The sequence below is a fragment of the Lipophrys pholis genome (assembly GCF_963383615.2).
Source record: "Lipophrys pholis genome assembly, chromosome: 1".
In the NCBI taxonomy this organism is placed as follows: Eukaryota; Metazoa; Chordata; class Actinopteri; order Blenniiformes; family Blenniidae; genus Lipophrys; species Lipophrys pholis.
In genome coordinates this window covers 53,534,135-53,552,441 of record NC_137635.1, presented here as the reverse complement: position 1 = coordinate 53,552,441, position 18,307 = coordinate 53,534,135, and the positions used below count along the sequence as shown (strand labels likewise).

The following is an 18,307-nucleotide window of genomic DNA, read 5'->3' as shown; positions in this document are numbered from 1 at the left end:
TTTGGAAAATTGCATCTCAGAATTTTTAACGTCCAATACAACATTGCCTCAAAATAAACTAAGTATTTTTAACCCAAATACTCCACTGCAGTTATTTATTATGGTTCTATTAGTTCTGTTTTTAGGACGAGGTGATCAATCCCGATTAAACAACAATCCTGATATATTGAATGAATGAATGAATATTTTGAATGTACAGAGGAAAAAGAAACATTTAATAAAACCACACGATCCACTTGATCTACATTCATCTACATGTAACAAACAAATAGTGTCGTAAAAAAACATACCGAACATTCAGAACTGCAGTTTCATGATATACTTTATTATTAGTTTGACAGAAACTGTAAGAAATGAGGAAGTTACTTAATATACAGGATAAAACTGAGTTTGGAAAGAAAACGTCCAAATCTCAAAGTACTTTAACAGAATACTTTAGGAGAAATGAGCGATTAGAAACAAGTGATTGATTAGTGGAGGTGATTATTGGCTGATGAAGAAATGTACACACCCTCCCTTGCCAGCAGGTGGCGGTAGGTCGCACGTTAATAATCACCCTGTGATGGGTTGTAGCGCAACATTAAGGACCCCAGCGACCAAAAGAAGTGATAAATATTATAAATGTTGATATTATTGAAATACCTTTGCTTATTTGTTATTGAACTATTGATTTTAATCTGTAAAAAAAATTTAATATTGTCATTAAATGTGTCGTATAAACCGACAATATCTCATTTTGTTACCTTTTTCATGTAAGACATGTACCGTTAGAAAAACTAGGCACTAAATTATACCAAATTAAAAAAAAATATATTCTATAAACTCCTCAAAGATGTTGAACAAATGTTTAAATTAGAATATTATGACCCTAATTAGTCCTCATCAGCTTCAACTCGCTGCATTTCTGTTAGTTTACCAGGGTTTACAATGCAAAGTTTTACAGCTTTATGTTTCTGTTTTTCTCAAAGATGGAAAAGAATAGTTACATTATGAAAAGTTTGTTTTTAAACATTTAATTTTGTGTATATAGAATTTTTCAGTAAATAAAAATGTGTTTATGGCCAAATTGTGAATATATTTTAGATGTTTATTGTCATGTATTTAAATATACAGGTAAATAGACATTTACGCTGCACAATGAAAAGCTTATACTTTGCTTGTTCCCAACTTGTAATTAACGAAAAGATAAACTAAACTATAAAGAACGAAGGAACAGCGCATGTGCAGATGAATAGTTAGAAATGATAGTTCTTTTTTTTTTAAGGTCAGATCGATCGTCAGACTTGCAAAACAAGATGCAAATTCCTCATGTGAAGATGATCAATGGCCAATAACGTGCGCGCCATCGGGACATGCGCACCAGTGCGCGTCAGAACGCCTGGTTCCTCCTGGTCCCGCCTGGTTCTTCCTGGTCCCGCCTGGTTCGGGAGAAACCCAGGGGTGTGTTGGGTCGGTGAAGCAGCGGCGCATGCGCCCCGCAGGAAATCACGGGCGTTGAGCTTCACACCGCAGATTGCAGATCTTCCATGTCAGATAGGAAGGTGTGAGAAGAGGGAGCACACACACACACTCACACACACACCGGGGATCTAACACACTCCTCCCGGTGCCACGGAGCGACGGAGACCGGCTGATCTGCATCACAAAACGGGACCGTCTTCCCCCCCGCAGATGCAACCTGTCCCGCCCGGTTCTCGTTACAGAGCGGAGCCACGATGACAACCTGGTGAACGCAGTCCGGACGGAGTGAAATTCACGCAGCTCCACGCACGATGCGCATCCTCAACCCGGCGGGGAAGAAGGTCGAGAAACCACCGGGGTGCTTTTCTGGCGCGGCTCGTCGGGGATCCGGCTCCCCGCCGCGGATTGATCGTTTCCTCCCGCAGCCTCCTGCTGCCGGTGCCGGTGTATGATGGAGAGCTCCAATGGCTCCGGCAGCGACACCAAACCGCAGAACCACCAGTTGGAGAAGAAGAGGCTGAACCGAGCGCCCTCACCGGCCAGACCGTTCCTCAAGGATGTGCACTCCCGCTCCGCCAAGCCACCTGCCATCGTCCCCAAATCCCCCAAATTCAACAAGCAGCAGCAGCAGCAGTCCGCCCCGGTGCCCTCGGTCCACCCGAACCGCAGCTCCAGACGCACCGGCACCGCGGCTAAGGACAAACCCGCCGCGGCCAAAAGTGCCACCAAGTCCGCTGCCGTGAAAAAGCCCACGAAGGTTCCCCAGCAGGCGGCCGCGGAGTCCAAAGCCGCCGCCGGTACCAAACCGGACAGCACCAGAGGGAAGAAGGGGAAGGCAGCCTGCGGGTCTCCGGGCCCGCTGAGCCACGGATCCCCGATCCGCGTCCCGACCGGAGCCCCGGGCCGGGCCAGCCACACCGACAGCAGCTCCGACCTGTCGGACTGTCCGTCCGAGCAGCTGTCGGTACCGGCCGCCAGCAGCGACGCAGAGTCCGGTACCGGCTCCAGCGACCGGGACCAGCCGGGAGCCGGTAACGCGCCCGGAGCGGCCGCTTCCTCCGCCAAGGGGAGCACGTCTCAGGCTCAACCCGCTCCGGGGGCGCAAGGAGAGAAGAAACCCTCCGCAGGCGCACCGCCCAAACTGCCAGGCGCCAAGGACGCGCCGGAGGAGGACCTGCTGCGGGAGATAGAAGATCTGCGATCTGAAAACGACTACCTCAAGGTAGGAGGCTTTATTCTCTCCCAACAAGTTCCCAAAACCGAAGGTTCAAATGCTGCGAATTACGCGCAGGCAGAACCAAGAGGACAGAGCCCAGCGCTCCCAGGTGTCCAACCTCCACCTGCTCAGATTAAATCCATCATTTCAATCTGTAAGTTATTAAAACGTAAAGTCGTCGAAGCGCAGCTGTCCTCCCTCCATCCATCATGTCTTCTTTTTACCCTCCTGAGCTTCTCCCCGGGGATCTGCCCTCTATTGATGGGGCTTTTATTGACCCTGCTGCTCCCTTTAATTCTGGAGTCTTCATGTTATTTGATCACATGGGTATATTATTATTATTTCTTTAAAGTGCATTGTCAGTCAATTAAAAAGAAAAAAAGTAAAAACAATCAAAGCACAAAACAGCAGAACATCAGTCATGAATCATTGAGGGACTTTAATCCTTTTAACACATTGAAGGAAAAGACCTCCTTATTCAATTTATTGGAAAAGTCAGGAGTTTAGGGGCGAATGGCGACGGCAAGAGTCAAAACGCAACACAAAAGTCAGGGGACACTATTTTGTGACGGACTATTTTAATTAAGTGACATTTTAATGAAAGGTAAGTGAAGCGCAGCTGCTGGATGATTGTGATTAATGTCCTTATGTGTTGGTCGCTGTTACATTTCATTAAACTCTCCTGTCATCAAAATGGTCCGTCGGAAAATGTTGTCCCCCCCGGAAACGAAGCCTGTTCTCTTTCTGGGTGAACTTCCATTGTGACCTTTGCGGTGGCGTTGCGTTGACCCCCCCCCCCCCCCCACTGTAATAACCTGAAGTGAAGCCGGTGAAGGAGAAACGTTGAATAAACCTCGGAGTTCGTTCACTACAACTTGTGACAGATTATTAAAGTGTCTGTAAAGTGTTTACGGAGGAAGAGGAAGAGGCACTTTCAGCTCCATCTCAAACTCCAGACCCTGCAGGTGTCGTTCAGGAGCCCACCTCCTCCCCCTGCGTTAAGCAGGTTTTCTTCCATGTGCTGCTGGGGAGGGGAGGTGAGGTGAGGGGGGTGAGTGGGGGTGAGGGGGGGAGGCCGACGGATAATGCGGCAAACAATCTATTTTTCTTTTTTTTGTCAAACGGGGAGCCAGGTTTATTTGCATGTTCCTGATGAGAGTATTATTTCAAACTTGATCACGCATGTCTGCGTCTGTCTGTCTCTCTCTCTCTCTCTCTCTCTCTCTCTCTCTCTCTCTCTCTCTCTCTCTCTCTCTCTCTCTCTCTCTCTCTCTCTTCCGCCGGGTGGAAACACAACAGAGTTAATCAGCTTTACAGGCTCTCGCTGTAATGGCTTTATCCCACAGGAGTTGATAACAGTCAGATGTCCCATGTGTGCCGGGTTCAAACACCCTCCTGCCCGGCTGTCAGGTTGCCAGCTGGGACTTTGAGGGTCTCTAGCCTCACCCCCCCCCCCCCCCTCCCCCCTCCCTCATAATGTCTGGGAGTCCCCATCAGTGCTGGTGAACACAGGATTTACCTCTTCCACTCGTCTTTTACTTCCCATTTCAGGTCTTTTGTGGAGACAAGAGGGAGAATAGAGTAACAGAGACACTTTTACAACCAAATCTGATTTCATAGAAGCGATTCTGCTCCAGTGAAGCTCACAGTGCGAGAAATGTTTTTCCATCTGCAGCTTAAATAAAACTTGTAGTTTGAACGTTACGACACACAAAAGTGTGGTTTTAGTTCAGGAGCCACATTAAGTTCAATTTCATCCCGAGTGGGGCGGAGCGGTAAAATATAACCTTTTAAAGTTTAACTTTAAAGTTTGTCTTTGTGATGAAAATGTCTATATTGTCACAAAAACCAAACAATTAGTACTGAAAGTGACGACAATCTCAACGCAAAGACGTTTTTCAAGAAACCTTCTGGTGCAGAATACAGTGAAATGTCCCCCCCCCCCCCCCCCAAAAAAAAAAACCCTGTTGCATTCTGGGTGTTTTTACAAACGAACCTTTGAGACCAACGCTAGTTTTAATATTGGAAGTTTTTATAATAAACAAACAAAATAAGAGTAGGAATAGCAGACAGGGTCAGGACAGGTTCAACATGTCTTTGTTTGTTTTGTTTGAAGTCATTTATAAGGTGTAAAGAAAAAGCAATAGTTTCATGTTATGTGTAATTCATCCTCATCATTTTCCTGATCAGGAGAAAAAAGAAGCAAAACGTCAATTCTACAAAATATAGACGAACATCTGAGGGATTGGAAAGGAACTTCGGCTATTTTTGATTTTGAACACTTTTTAGAGGTCAGGCGCTCCATAGTTTAGATTAAAAACAAATCTAAGGTTTGTTTGAATCATTTTTTAAGTTTTCTTGGTGGTTTGGCCAGATGCAGGCCCTGGTACCCCCACCCCCCCCACCCCACCCCCGCTCTAAACCAAGTTAGGGTTGGGTTTGTGTTTTTAAATAGGTAAAATAGTAATTATAAATTGATATTTCTTTCTTTCTGATAAATGCAGTATAATGTGTTTTCATGACTTAATTAAGAGAAGTTAAGCACAAATGATGAAAAAGAGGTGGTGCCCCCCCCCCCCCCCCCCCCACACACACACACACACTTAATAAACATGAGCAATCTTCTTAAATGTGTGTGTTGTGGCTTTGCTTCTGCTTTTAACCCGTCCATCGATTGACACCCCCCCCCCCCCCCCCCACCCACTATTGTAGAATTTCAGTTTAGAAAATAAATCTTTTTTTTTTTTTAGTAGTGAAATCTAAATGTTTCCAATCCGAGAGATAAGATGCTTAAATTCAACCCGTCGTGTTACATCATCGGCATCGCTGGAACGCAAATGTAATCATATGAAAGTATTAGCAGAAGCTGCAAAGGTACATTACTTTTCTAATGTAGTAATGTTTACTCTGTTCTAGGGAGGGAAAACGGCTCTGCAGCTTCTATCGGCTGTTTGTTTCTGACTTTTCCATTAAACACACTGATGTTGGTCAAATTAATCAATTCGGTCCAAATTTAAAATGTCTTCCAAAGCTCCACACGTGTAAAAATAGCAGTATATTTTCATGTTTGGGGGATGAATAATGTTTTTCTATCTATTGTAGTTTTATTTTTCATTCCTGCTTCCCAGAGGCTCAATCTTTTGCACTTTTTTTCAGTTGTGAGTCGAAGAAACTGCAGCTGTACAGACTCCGCCCTCTTTATTTGGCCTTTTTTTGTATCATTATTATTATTATTATGTTTATTTCTTTTTTTCTTTAAATATGTATATATATATATTTATTTTAATTGTCTTTTTTGGGAATACGTCTCAGCTATTCCTTGTTATTTTTGGGGGGAAAAAACTAGTAACAAGAAAAAACTCAAAAACTAAGATTAGTTTTGCACAGGAAGTAATAGTGTAGTAGTTTGCACACGCCTCACTAAAAGGTTGTCGGTTTGAGTCCAGGCTTGCGTCTTCATATTTTTTTCACCTTTTTAAAATAACTTATTAAACAGTTTGTCATTTTTAAATCACAGGATTTATTGTTGAACGCAACCATAGACCTTTCTAATTCTACTAAAACCTCCCGAGTCAGCACTCTTCCTTGCGTTAAGCTCAGAGATGTAATGAAAGTTTAGTTCTGGTTAACAGACGTTCGAGTGTGATGGCGTCCGTCCTCCGTGCGTCTCCCCAGGATGAAGTGGACGAGCTGCGGGCGGAGATGGAGGAGGTCCGGGACAGCTACCTGGAGGAGGAGGTGTACCAGCTGCAGGAGCTCCGCAGGGAACTGGACCGGTCCAACAAGAACTGCCGCATCCTGCAGTACCGCCTGCGCAAGGCGGAGCAGAAGAGCCTGCGGGTGGCGCAGACCGGACACGTGGACGGAGAGCTGCTGCGGAGCCTGGAGCAGGACCTCAAGGTGGCTCCATCAATGAGATCATCGCAAACTGTCGTTATTCCGCTGAAGGAATTCTGAGATGTTCCTGGAAGCAGGAGACACGAGTCACACACACTCACGTTGTCTTTAACCCAAATGCACGTAGTTGTTCGGGGGGAGAAAAACCTGAATGTCCTTCACTCGGGTGGAAAACATGCAAACTCTGCATAGAAAGTGTCCTGATTACATTTTGCTTCTCCAGCGAGAAATACGACTCGGTCATTTAACTGATGACCTGCAGAATTTAGCAAGGAAATAAATCTACCTTTAAGTTTGTGTGTGAAAAGTCAGATGTAAAGTCTTTTGTTTAATTAAATCCATATCCATATATATATACATATAAAATAAACTAGAGCTACACTCGGTAGAGCGGTGACTTTCACCAAGCTCATATTGATGCTAACTAGGTAGCTACATCGCTGTGAAACACTGAGCAGGGAGCGTCTCCATGGCAACAGATGCTGAGCTCTATGAGGTGCCTCTCTCATCCGTTTTCCCGCAGTTTTTTGGGGGGATTTAGTCGGAAACGTTTAGCCGCTTAACGTCCCAAAAGCTGAAGGATTGGTCCTTGGATGATGACAAATCATCTCTGAAAATTTTATACAATTCGGGTGAGTAGTATTTGCGAAATAGTGGGAAAATGCATACATACAAAACAATAAAAAAAAAATATATATGCAGATGAAAACACAACCTTCTCGGCCCAACTTTCTTTGGCGAAGGTAATAAATAAATCACAGCTTATGAAAATATAGTCAGACAAAATAGATAATCTATATTTAAGTATACCCACATACCTTCTCCTATATTCAATAGTTATATTTATAAAGATCTTTCTGTATTAATGCATTCAGCTAAAGTGACTCCCCCCCCCCCCAGGTGGCCAAAGACGTGTCGGTGCGTCTGCACAACGAGCTGGAGAGCGTGGAGGACAAGCGCAGCCGGGCGGAGGACGAGAACGAGCAGCTCAGACAGAAGATCATCGAGGTGGAGATCTCCAAGCAGGCGCTGCACAACGAGCTGGACAGGACCAAAGAGGTGAGGCGGGCCTCCCTTTCTCTACCTCATCTCACATCTCATCTCACATCTCATCTCACACGCACGGCTTTACAAACAGCTGGTTTTGGTGACGCATCGTGGTTAAAGCATCATGGCGACGGTCGGTTGAGAATTCCGTGGACTCTGTTGCCGTTTCGGTTCAGTCTGATGGATCCTTGCAGAGGAAACGGAGGTTTGTGTGGAAATCAGAGCTGAACATCCTGAGCTCCTCCTGAAGGCCTAATCATCTCGACTCCGACGTGTTTACACGCTTAAATCGGCCAATATTATATTTCCTATCACAGCTCTCTGGAATTAAAGGGCTCAGGGAAATTTAATGGACAGATATTTTTACCTTCGCTGCCAACGAAAGTTGGGCAAGAAGGTTATAATTTTGGCTGCACTTGTTTAATTTTATTAAATTTTATTAAATTTTATTAAATTTTATTAAATTTTATTAAATTTTATTAAATTTAATTTAATTTTATTTTATTTTATGTTTTTAATAGTTTTTTTTATTTTAAAATAATTTTTTTTTAAATTGGTTTGTATGTATATATTTGACCAACTCTTCACCAAAACTGCTCACCCGAATTGTATGAAATCTTCAGGGATGATTTGTCATCATCTGAGGATGAATTGATTAGACTTCGGAACATTAACGGCTAAACGTTTCCGAATAAATCCCCAAGAGACTGCAAAAAAAACAAACTGTCCCATACAAAGCGGATGAGAGAGGCACCTCATGGAGGAGATCATAGGAGATCAGCGTCTGTTGCCATGGAGACGCTCCCTGCTCGGTGTTTCACAGTGATGTAGCTACCTGACAGGCTAGTTAGCATCAATATGAGCTAACGGCTATCATGCTAGCGATGCTAACTCTGTTCCATAAACAAATGTGGCGTTGGCGATTATCTGCGCTCTACCGAATGTAGCTCTAGTTTTTTTAATTTCTCAGCATAATAAGCAGTTCTGATGTCGCCGGATCTATTGCAGCGTCCAGGAACATGTTTTAGATGATATTCGTTGTTCCCGTTCCAGCCGGAGGTTACGCCTGCTGAACTCCTCGTGTTTTCTCCATCCTGCTCCTCTATGGAAAACTCTCTACGGGGTTTTCTCTGCTGCTTCCGTCCGATTCTGACGTTTCTCAGCGGGTTTCCTGCTCATGTTTCTCAGCGGAGGCAGTATCTGCGCTGATAAAGGTCTCCTCCTCGCAGGTAATACCATGAGCAGGGGCTTTTCTCAGTTCGGCTGCTTAGACTAATCGACTGTGACAACAGCAGGTCGACGCGCCGTCTGCCAGCGGAGAGAAAGCAGGCTTAACGCCAGAGCAGCCGGCGTGACGCGACGGAGGCGTGGCCTTCTTCTGCCGCCTGTGTGACACAGTTTGGCGTCTCGTCGTATCACCGGGGTGACGGGAAGTTTTCTTAACCATCGGAGGACTCCCTCGCTCGGTGATCGTCCGACCTGAAGGTGGCGCCGCGCTCCGCCAATGAGCTCTCATGTAGTTTTGTGGTGAAATGATGAATTAGAAAAACACAGTTTTTTGTAGTTCCGTTCCACCGTTCCTTGTGTGTTTCTGTAGTTGCTGTTGTACTTTTGCTTAAACCTGTTTAAAGCTTGAGTTTATTGAACGACAGAGCCTCAGTCACTTTTTATTTTTTGGATTGTTTATATGCATTTTAACTCTGAGGACAATCACAGCAAAGTCTGCAGTCATTTTTAAGTGCTTTGAGAAAAAAAATCAAATTGAAACTTGAATTTTTCTTTTTTTTGTGGGGGGGGTCGAGCCCTATGATGAATACATGAATGAGCGCTGGATGACACAATTGTTTTGTGTTCCATCGAGATTCGTCCCAGAAAAACACAAGCAGGCTTTGAGTTCTTCTACAATCCCCCCTATCATAACAATCCAGGGCGGTGATGATAAGAATATTTACATGCTGACTTCTTCTACCTGGGAATGTTTTTTTTTTTTTTTAAATCTGGGAATCTGCCGTCTGCTCTCCGGGGAGATAAACCTCAGTGAGAGAATAAAGAGGTGGAGTGAAACTCTGCTGATAAGAATGCAGCTCAACAGGATTTAAAGGTTCTGCTTTAATTGGAGCTTGTAAACCGCGACCCAGTGAGGAGCGTGGAATCCACAACACTGCGACTTTTATTGCTGCACGTTTCCGTCTTTGTGTTTTTTATCAGAAAAGACGGGACAAATGCGTTGTGTATGATTCCATCAGGTGTGTCGGCGCTGAAGGAAGAATGAAAAGATGAATGGTTGCTGCGGTTTCTTCGGCTCGAGCAGGAGTGTCGAACGCGTTTCAGTTCAGGAGGCAGACTGGTTGAATTAGAGCCTTAATAACTCTTTAGTTTAAACTTTTAAAGGTTTTCTTTGTTGTGTTGCAGAGTGCACGTGATGAAAATGTCAATATTTTCACAAAAACAAACAATTAGTACTGAAAATGACGCCAATATCAACATAAATGGATCCTTCTGGTGCAAAATGCAGTGAAATGTCCAGAAAACTGTTGCATTCTGGGTATTTTTTTACAAACTCACCTTGACAGCGTGGCTCTGAGGCCAGTTTGATCGTGAGCAGGGAGCCAGCTTTCATAGCAGCATCGGCGATATCTCAGCTCGGGCCTCAGTGTTGTGAAGTTTTCCGTTACTTAAAAAAAAAAAAAAAATCATATTTTCTTTCAAGTTTTTACAGTTTTCTTGGCGGTTTCTCCGGACTGGAGCCTCTCGGCCTGGTTCCGGCCCACAGGCCTCAGGTTTGACGTCCCAGAGTTACTGCTGCTCCACATAGATTTCTGTCGGCGCAGTTTCTTCTAACATCTTATCTTATTGTTCAATCAGGAAGTGGAAGTTAATTTATCACCACAATGGAAAACTCTTAATTTAATGATGAAATCAGAAGATGTCTTTAGTTTTATTAAAAAGCAGTATAATACATAGTGTTGACCCGTTCTTGTTCTGCATCAAAGTCTTCAATTTAATTTCCTATTAAACCTCAACAGCTTTTCCTTTATGATCACTGAGAATATTACACATTAATCTGTTGATAGTGAAAGAATTCCGCCGGCGTGGCCCTTTAAGGCCGTCTCCTCGTGTCCTCGTGCTCTCGCTGGGCCATCAGGAGCCACAGTGTGTTTCTGGCCCAGAGTTTGGCACCTCAACATGGATTAATCCAACAAGAAGGCCTGTTATGAAACAGCCTGGCGTGTTTCTGTCCAGTCAGCTGGGAGGGGAGGAGAGCGGCAGAGAAAGGCAGTAATCGGACAGCCGTAGGCCCAACGCCGCCGCCGCCGCAGCCGCCGCCGCCGCGCCACGGCTTACCAACTCGGCCTGGACAATATGGCCTTTTATTAATATCTCGATATTCTTATTCCATATCACGATATACAATATATATATCTTGATATTTTGCCTCATTATATTGCCTGTAATCACACTAGTGTGACGCTTCTACGTCCACATTAAAACCTTCTTTTTTTTAAACCTCGTTGAGGTTAAAACTCATTAAAGTAAAAATTAAGGTTCCAGGCCAAACAGGCACATAAAGACAAAATGCAGTTTTTGAATGAAGGATTTTATTAATGAGGAAGAAAAAAAATCCATATAGTAATTTCCTGTTTTGCACAGAGAACGAGCCGCGATGCATCGAGTATATTTATTCGATATATCGCCCGGCCCCGTTCCAAACCTCACGTCAGGCCTTCAGGACGTCCTGTTGTTCCCGGCGTGACGGCGAAGACGGGCTCGCCGATACACGTAATGAAATGGAACTAATGAAATGCCAACAGGCAGAACGCCAGCGCCGGGCGATTTATCAGGCGTTCCCAGTCCCACCATAGGAATCCACCAACACTCGGTCCTTTGTGCTTTTCTTCCTCTTGTGGCCATCGAGTTCCTCATACCTGAGAACATCAGACCTTTAACGCCTCGGTAGGAACACCCACCATCATCTGGGATGGGTCCTTGTTGTGCTCGACTATTTAATGTCCACTCAGCTGAAACTTCTCTTTGTTTTTTACATGATATCTCACTTAACTCTGGAGATACGAAGTCTGAAAGCAGTTCCAAGCAAGACCTGTGGATTAAAAAAAACCAAAACGATATGTATATATATATATATATATATATATATATATATATAAACTGTTGCGTTTGAAAGCTCCATGTGTGGCCATTGTTTTCGGTTGGACGTCTGTGGATACAGGAAGTGATGTCAGTGGTTGGCAGCCATTTCTCTGTGGAGTCTGCATGTTGTCGCTCCAGCTCCTCCAGATTCCAGGTTAATTGATGACTCGGAATAGTTTTTATTTATTTCACCGTTCTTTGACCGGGTGGGTCTATTTTTTAGAACCGGTTTACAGTGACGACCCGACCAAGAGGCATGAAGACGTAGAAACAAATGCACACGACAAAACACTGCCGCGTAGTATTTCTAGTGTTTACAGGGATTTTAAGAAATAAATTGATTAAAACTTACAAGCGAGGGCAGTGATGCCTCGCTGTTGGTGGTGTGGTATATCCTTAAAATTACCTTCATGTTGAGATTGGAGTAATTTTCTGTTTTTTCTGAAAATATCAATATTTTCATCAGGTATTCTCTCTGCGCCGCGGCAGAGAAAAACTAGAAAGGTACAAACTTAAAGGTTGTTTTACACATTAACTGAAACGTGTTTGACACCGCTGCTGTAAAGTCGGGACTTTTTCGGGGGGGGGGGGGTGAATTTCTGCATTCCCGAGCAGGAAGCCGCTGCAGACTCCTTTTGTTCGCCGTGCCTCCTCTGCCTCCGACTCCTCGCGGCACGGCGAGCCTTTGAGGGAGCATCCTCTGATCCTCTTCCTCGTCTCTGCCGCTCACCTCCCCTTCCTCCCCTTCCTCTCTCGTGGTTCCCTGTCGGAGGAGTGTGGAGGAATCTCATTGACCCAGTTAACATCTTGCGTGCGACTCCGCCAACAGGAAGGAGGAGAGCGGCGGGCGGCTGCTGCAACTCGAAATCTGCTGCAGTGACACACATCCATGTGAAGCTTATCGTCACGGTTTGGCCCCGGCATGCAGAAATCCTGCGATTGTCATAAACGACAGTGACTTGGAAAATGTAGCTGGAGAAGCTCTGGCTTCAAACACGTGTTGAGAATGAATGTGGAGGAAAAAACGAGGAAACGTAGCCGGTGGATGACTGAACCTGATCACGCAGCGGCGATGACGATCTCCTCCCTGAAGGAAAACTATCGCTGACACAAAGCTAAAGACGGAACATCAATTCTGCAGGAAGCCCTGCAGCCGTGTCTCTTAATTCTCGGCCTTTTGAAGATTAAAATCGTTGAAAATTGAAATTCCCCTCCATGTGGATTGTTTTTTAAAATCTGTTCATGAATATGTTCGACACGTTTTTTTTATTGGCGTCATATTCTCCAGCTTTTTAACTCCTCCTCTTGGTCTCGTTGGTCCAGAAACGTATTGAAAGTTCATTGATTTTCCTCCATTTGAATGTTGGATCATAGGAGCTGCATTCAGAATCTGCTGTGTCTGTGTGAGCTGGACTGGCTCCGCCCACACATGCCCATACTGGGAAGAGGAGGAAGTACTTCCTCTCGTGGTGCCATGTGCCAGAGCAGAGCTGCCTAATTGTGGGAGGAGTCAAAGGGAGGAGCCTGCCTTGATTGGGATTGGCTAAACCCCCGATGACACTATATAGGGTTTGATTTCTGATTGGCTGGTTGGAGCAACACACTTTTTAAAACCTGAAACAAGCCAGGGAGAGAGAGGACAGACTGTCTTCACTTCTGGGACGTCAGTCCAGGTATGGGGACGATTAGTACTGCTGGAAAACCTTTAGGAAGTGAATTTTACATAGTATTACTCCTTTAATGTACAAGATGAATCAAAGTTGAAAGATTCACTGATCCAACGCATCAGGAAACATCAGGCCGCATTTGAAGCACGACTACAAAAATAAAAACATGATTTGTTCTGAATTGTTCTTTTTTAAGTTTTGCCGATTTGACATGAAAAGGAAGAAATGTGGTTTCAAGGAGGTTTTTAATTCTACCGCCAGAAAAAAATAAAAATAAAAAATCTCCCATTGTCTCTAATTTTGCTGCTCGGCTTAACCCAGATCCGAAACGCTCACGACGGCGTCAGAGGTTTGTATCACGGTGCCTCTCGTCTCCCCCCTGGAACGAATGGCATTAGCAGTTCTATTCAGGGAGGTTGGCGGCTCAAATCCAGCTCCTCTCATATGTTCGGGGGCTTCGTCTCCTTGTCGGGGGAGGAAAAGTGGATTTGTCAAAGGTTGTAGAAAGAGAGACGTCGGGTTTGGTGTGTGAAGAGGAGGATGGATACAGAGGATGTCTCACGGTGGTGTGGAGGTTGGTTAGATCCCTGTTTGTCCAGGATTTACTCTGATTTTCTCCCAAAGTTGGATCAAACTGGAATGAAGTTCAAGCCGAGGGGATCGCTTTGACACTGAACAAGTGGGGTCGTCGTTTTTTTAGCTTCTTTTTGGCCTGTTTTGGTTTTACGGAACAAAAACTAATAAAAACCTGCGCTGAAATACGTCGTCACAAGACGTGACGAAAACACTGAGTAAGTCAAACCGACCGTTGTGGTTCCCGACACGTCAAGGCACCGTTACAGATCCAAAAAGTGGCTCTTTTGGTTGTAGACCCGTCTCGTCCTTTTTCACAAGGACGAAGTCTCCGTTATGAGTCTAAACACAGAAATATCAATCGTCTTTGCTTTTATTCTCTGTGAGAGGATTCTGACTCGATCATCGTCTGGTGGACTGAGACCTTTAATGAGACGTGGCAGAGGTCAGAGGTCAGAGGTCAGAGATGGTCTGAGTCAAAAAGTGTCACCATGTTCGGACCGGCAGCAGCAGCAGCAGCGACGCAGAAATATGATTTAACGTCAGAGAATCTTTTCCCTTTCAGAACTCATCGGTGCAAAGCCCCGTCACTTTTCGAGTGAGACTAATTGTTTTCGCGTTTTTTTCAAAAAGTTGCACGTTTCCACATTAACGTTCTGAAAACGATGTCCGTTGTCTGTTTCAATCGGCACCAAATCGTTCCGTTTATTAGTTTTAGGGTTATAGAAGAATAGCAGAAATGAAAGGATTAAGGTTTCATCCAATTTACATACTTTAATTTGAGGTAAGTTTGACGAAATTGTCTGTTTTCCATTTTTTTCGTTTCGTTTTTAGAAAGAAAAACAAATGTTTTTCTTGTTTTTCATTTTTGGTTTCATTTTGAAAAATGATTGACACACAAAATGACCACTGTTATTACCAGATTGTCTCCCTCTCGTCATGATGCAGTGGAGGAAACGGCAGCCCCGTTTCGAGTTGAGGGATTATTACTCATTCAGAGATTTTTCCAAGATGTCGTGAGTTTTGATGAAGACGAGCTGCCTGGGCCGAGATGAAGTCATCACTTAATCATGACTGTTTGCACGCGACGGACGACCCCGGAGATCTGGAAGTGCCCGCCTGCGTTTGCCTCCCGCAGAAACTTCCCTTCACGTGAGGCTTTTAACTGACCAGAGCCACGGAAAAACACTGTTTTTAGAGAAGTGGAACTTTTCGAAAATGCTCGGGTGCCGCCGTCGCGTAACCCGGCGACAACGACACCGCGAATGCGCGAGTATGTAGATAATAACAAACATGGCGGCCTCCTTGTTGTCATGACTCCCGGGCTATTTTCTCCTGGGACTTTGTAGTTTTATTTTGACAGTCACCGTAATAACAATCCAACTTGGTGGTTTTATTTTGACAGTCACAGTAATAACAATCCAACTTGGTGGTTTTATTTTGACAGTCACCGTAATAACAATCCAACTTGGTAGTTTTATTTTGCCAGTCACAGTAATAACAATCCAACTTGGTAGTTTTATTTTGACAGTAATAACAATCCAACTTGGTGGTTTTATTTTGACAGTCACCATAATAACAATCCAACTTGGTGGTTTTATTTTGACAGTCACCGTAATAACAATCCAACTTGGTGGTTTTATTTTGACAGTCACAGTAATAACAATCCAACTTGGTGGTTTTATTTTGACAGTCACCGTAATAACAATCCAACTTGGTAGTTTTATTTTGACAGTCACAGTAATAACAATCCAACTTGGTAGTTTTATTTTGACAGTCACAGTAATAACAATCCAACTTGGTAGTTTTATTTTGACAGTTACAGTAATAACAATCCAACTTGGTGGTTTTATTTTGACAGTCACCGTAATAACAATCCAACTTGGTGGTTTTATTTTGACAGTCACCGTAATAACAATCCAACTTGGTGGTTTTATTTTGACAGTCACAGTAATAACAATCCAACTTGGTAGTTTTATTTTGACAGTCACAGTAATAACAATCCAACTTGGTAGTTTTATTTTGACAGTTACAGTAATAACAATCCAACTTGGTAGTTTTATTTTGACAGTCACAGTAATTACAATCCAACTTGGTGATCTGTCCACCAAGTCCACACTTGTCACCATGGAAACCAACGGATCTCAAGGTTATTTAATCCCCCTCTTCACTCCTTCCATCATTAGTCCTGGTCGTTTGAATCGCTTCATGTTGTCATTTAAAACTGACTGCGTTATGATGAAAATACATTTTTGACCTTTTCGTGACCTTTGACCCAATCGCTCTTAAAATGTGATGGAACCGATGAAGACAAATCATCCCTGAAAAGTTCATGCAATATGGGTCGATCGTTTTTTGCGAAACGTCGGTAAAATACGTACAAACCAATAAATAAATAAATAAATACAGACGAGCAAAACCATAAACAGGTAACAACAGCCCCCACTAGTGGCCCAACATGACAACTACATCATTTATACAGTTTTTTTTTGCTGTTTTCTGTGGAAACAAACCTCGTTTTCAGCTCTAAGGGACGTTTTCTGGACGTTCCACCGTATTTTGCAGCAGAAGTTTTCATTAAAATAGACTTTATGTAGAAATTATAGTCATTTTCAGTAGTGAGTGTTTTTGGTTTTGCAAAAAATTTATGTATTCTCATCTGTAGTATACTCGATTTAAAAAAAAAAAAAGGTATGTTTTCACTCGAAATGTCATATAAAGGCAAAACTTTTCAGAAACAAATGTAAAAAAAGAAGTTTTAACCTGAAACGCAGCGTGAATGTAAAACTTTACTGATGCTAAAATGATGCATTTCTTAAAAAACATGCATAATGCAACAAAATTCTCTGTATTTTTTCCTAAAAAAGTTCTTTATGTTGAGTTTGTAGTCATTTTCTGTCGGAATTATGTTTTGCCAAAAAAAAGAAAAACTTTAACGTTTAAATTTCAAGGTTGTTCTTGTTCTACTTTCGTACTCCGGAGGAGCTTGGTCTGATGTGTGGCCCCTGAACTAAAACGTGTCGTGTGTTTGCAGAAGGAAGAGCTTCGTCCACGTTAATTATGAAAAGCTGCCGCGACTGCAGTCTCCGGCTGCTCCATTAATCATAGACTGACGGATAATAACCTGCTGATAACGGCTTAATTAAAGCCCAACAGCCATCTTGAGGCTGTTTGCAGACACAATCGGCACTGGAATGAGATTATTGTTTCTTCCTATCGGTCTGATTGTACCACAATGTTTTGCAGCTTCGGCGCTGCAGGTTTACAACAAACTGATCAACTCGCTTCCTCCTCTGAATCCCAGCTTCTAACGTCGCTTATTTAAAGTGAGAAATTAAAGGTTTTTTTTTTTATAATACTTTCGTTTGCGTCCTCAGATGAAAAGATCAGATCACCTCACCCCAAGTCTCACGCAAACGATACGTTTAATTACAAGTTTACCCTGTAAATAAGATTAAACTGATGAATCGCTCGTCTCTACTTCATTTGAATCAACACAGTTTAACTCACACAGGTTTTATTTCACTCCCACTATTGAACCCAATAAACATTTCATCTTATTTTTTTTTTTTTTCCATTCACACAAAAAAGTCATTACCTAAAAAAAAAATATAACCTAGAGCTACACTCGGTAGAGCGGCAAACTTTCGCCGACGCCTCATTTGTTTGTGGGACCGAGTTAGCATTGCTAGCATGTTAGCCGTTAGCTCGTATGGATGCTTTTAAATTAGACGCCTTCAGAGCAAAAAAAAAAAAAATGAAGCATTTATAGCTATTATTGCTTTTTCTATCGTGAGGTGGTTCCCAGTGGTCCCGTTGTCCAGATCAGGACGGTCGACACGTCGATGTGAGAGGATGAATGAGCACAGAGCAGAATGGATTGTACTTTTGGTGTCGCGGGTACTTTGCCTCCTGTCAGATGAATCCATGAAATGATGAAACCGACGGCGGCTTCATCCTGTGAGACGCCCTTTAAAAGATGAATTCCTAATCCGGGGCTGAGCGGACGGGTTCCAGTGGGGGCGACACTAAAGAAAAGAGATGATCCGCCGTGTTTTACACGTCTGAGCCGCGGCGGCTTGTCGTGGCGTCTGGTGTTGATTTGTGTTCACATTATTTAGCTCCGGCCGAGCGCAGCTCTAAGATCTGATCCCATTTGTAGGGCATGATGGTGCCGCCGCCGTGCACCGTGCACATGGCTCTCTCTGGCTTACACACACACACACACACACACACACACACACACACACACACACACACACACACACACACACACACACACACACGAGGCTGACGT

General features: G+C 43.6%; 1 protein-coding gene across 1 annotated transcript in view; it reads left to right on the top strand.

Annotated features, from left to right (window-relative positions):
• Positions 1-788: 788 nt before the first annotated feature.
• Positions 789-18,307, top strand: part of mtcl1 (microtubule crosslinking factor 1) — a gene marked incomplete at its 3' end in the record, with an annotated part of 66,032 nt that continues 48,513 nt past the window's right edge. The window contains exons 1-3 of the mRNA XM_080484567.1: positions 789-2,683; positions 6,353-6,577; positions 7,475-7,633. Coding sequence (XP_080340693.1) covers positions 1,910-2,683; positions 6,353-6,577; positions 7,475-7,633 — 1,158 coding nt within the window. The 5' untranslated portion in view covers positions 789-1,909. The remainder of the gene's footprint in view (positions 2,684-6,352; positions 6,578-7,474; positions 7,634-18,307) is intronic.